This window comes from Elephantulus edwardii, unplaced genomic scaffold (genome assembly GCF_000299155.1).
Source record: "Elephantulus edwardii isolate Elephantulus edwardi_28Jun2011 unplaced genomic scaffold, EleEdw1.0 scaffold00012, whole genome shotgun sequence".
NCBI classification, from domain to species: Eukaryota; Metazoa; Chordata; class Mammalia; order Macroscelidea; family Macroscelididae; genus Elephantulus; species Elephantulus edwardii.
The window spans coordinates 18,780,222-18,782,932 of NW_006399762.1; the positions used below are offsets into that span (position 1 = coordinate 18,780,222).

General features: G+C 37.1%; 1 protein-coding gene across 1 annotated transcript in view; it reads left to right on the forward strand.

Moving 5' to 3' along the window:
* The window catches only part of LOC102843329 (chromosome unknown open reading frame, human C4orf21), a 131,229-nt gene that overhangs the window by 91,576 nt on the left and 36,942 nt on the right, over positions 1-2,711 (forward strand). The window contains exon 13 of the mRNA XM_006881145.1: positions 86-282. Coding sequence (XP_006881207.1) covers positions 86-282 — 197 coding nt within the window. The remainder of the gene's footprint in view (positions 1-85; positions 283-2,711) is intronic.

The following is a 2,711-nucleotide window of genomic DNA, read 5'->3' on the forward strand; positions in this document are numbered from 1 at the left end:
TTATAAAAATTTTAGCAGATGTAAAAACAATACAAAAAGGATAGCCTTTTCTCACTAAATTTTAATATCTTATTTTTTCTCTTAGGGTCGTCTCTTTTATACATGTGATGGATCCAAAGCTGACCGATGTAACTTTTTCAGGTGGCTTGAAGAAGTGACACAAGCAGGGTTAAGACAGGTGGAATCTCGACCCAACATGGTTTTAAGTGATACAAAGAGTATTGGCTTGTATTTAAGAAGCCAAAAGATACCACTTTATGAAGAATGTCAGCTTTTGGTTAGGTATGTTTTATGGTACCATATAATTGTCTGTAATTAGATCAAAGTAAGTCTAATCCCAATGCATTGCTCGTAAGATTCTACCATGGTCTTGCAAACGTTTTTTTAAATCTATTTTTTGCTTTCTATTACTGATGTCAAACATGATGGCAGAAAGCAAAGAATATCAGAAGAATATTTGTGTTTTATTGACTATATAAAGGTATTTGACTTTATGTAAAACATTGAGAAGAGTGAGAATCCCACATCTAACCACAAAACCTATACCTAGACCAAGAAACTATTGTCTGAGCAGAGCAAAGAAACACTACATGGTTCAAAATTAAGAAAGATGTGTGTCTAAGCCATATCTTTTCTCTGTACCTATTTTGTCTGCATGCTGAGCAAATCATTCAAGAAGCTGAGTTCTCTGTGTGTGGCAGGGAATGGGCATCATGATTAGAGGAAGACCCATCAAAACCTGCATTATGGAGATGACACAGCTTTGTTTGCTAAGTGAGGAGGACTTGAAACACTTGCTGCAGAAGATCGAAGACTATAGCCTTCAATATGGATTATGTCTCAAAACCAAGAAGACAAAAATTCTTAGCCCTGGGCTGATAGGCAAACTCATGCTAGATAGAGAAAAGATTGAAATTGTCAGTGATTTCATCTTACTTGATCCACAGTCAACAATTGTAGCACCAGCAATCAGGAAATCAAAAGTCGCAATGCATTGGGAAAGTTATTGTAAAGGAGCTCTCCAAAGTGCTAAGGAACAATAATGTAAATTTGAAAACTAAAGTGTGCCTAAGTCAAGCCCTGGGAGTTTTTTTCAATTCATTTGATATGTGCCGGAGAGCTGGACAATGAATAAAGATAGAAAAATCGATGCATTTGAGTTGTGGCATTGGAGAAGAGTTCTGAATATCTCATGGACTACAAAAAAAAACCCCACACCAAATATGTCTTGGAGAAAGTACATTCACAGAGCTTCTTGCAGCCAAGGATGGCAAAACTTCAGCTCAGATACTTTGGACAATTTGTTGGGAGAGGCTATACCTTGGAAATGGAGATCATGCTTGGAAAGGTAGAGGGTCAGGGAGAGAGAGGAAGATCTTCAGTGAAGTGAGTTGACACACAGTGACTAAGCAATGGGTTCAAGTGTGTCAGAGATTATAAAGATGGTGCAGAATAGGATAGAGTTCAGATCTGTTGTTCATAGAGCTGGTATGAGTTATACCCAACTTGATAGTACATTAACAACTAATCAAAGAATATCAGCAGTATTGAGATATCTAGCAGGAATGGTTTGTTGGAGGGGGTTTTTTACCATTTTTTATGTATGATGAGGACTATTAAAATCTTAATCAGCAAACCCCAGGCTTAATTTAGTGGTTCAGAACAGTATGTTAATGATCATTCATAAGCCTGAACTATATAGTTCATAGAATAATAGACCACTGTTTCCTAGAAACTAGCCTGTCATAAAAATGAAATTACCCAAATATTAAATATAAAGACCATTTCCATAGTAATTGAGTACTAAATTCCTAAAGAAATCCTTTTCTTTAGTGCAAGTATTTTTCTGAATACTTCACTATATTATTTCATTTTAATCATCACAATAATTCTATAAGATATGGAGATAATGTCATAGTTATCTCCAGTTTATAGGTAATAGAAATTGAGGTACCAAATTTTTTAGCTATTTTACCTTGCTTAAAATTGGTGACAGTCCTGTGACATTTGCAGTTTTCTTTGGAAGATATATTTATGCTCTGTATACTGAATCTATTGGTTACTTTTATAACAGGAAATGTCTTTTATCTGCTCTTTTCTGTAAAATGCTAGTCTGAAAGATACTATTCTAAAATCTGAGCATTCATATGAAGACAGACTAGGGACAAGGATTAGCCATCCACTTTCGAAATACTAGGTTTCGAAAACCCTATGTACAATAGAGCACACTTAGACTAGCAGATAAGGCAACTGAGGCTGAGACCTCAAATATGGAAACCCAAAGAAGGAGCAACAGCTGTAAGCAAACACTAGTGATTGGAACGTGGAATGTGAGAAGAATGAATGTAGGAATATTGGACATTGTTAAGAAAGAAATGTTGTTGTTGTTGTTATATGCCGTCAAGTCTCTTGCGACTCATAGCGACCCTATGTACAGCAGCCCTAAATCCTGCTCTGTCCTGTGCCAATTGCATTGTCTCTGACACACCCATCCCGATTACCCCAGTCACTGAATCAATCCACCTCATAGAGGGCCTACCTCTCCTGCACTGTCCCTCCATCCTACCAAGCATGATATCCCTCTCCAAGGACCTGTTCCTCCTTACAACATATCCAAAGTATGTTAGACGGAGCCTCATAATCCTTGCCTCCAGGGAGCCGCCTCATTTAACCTTTCCAGGATGAATCTGTTTCTTTTCTTGGCAGTCCAT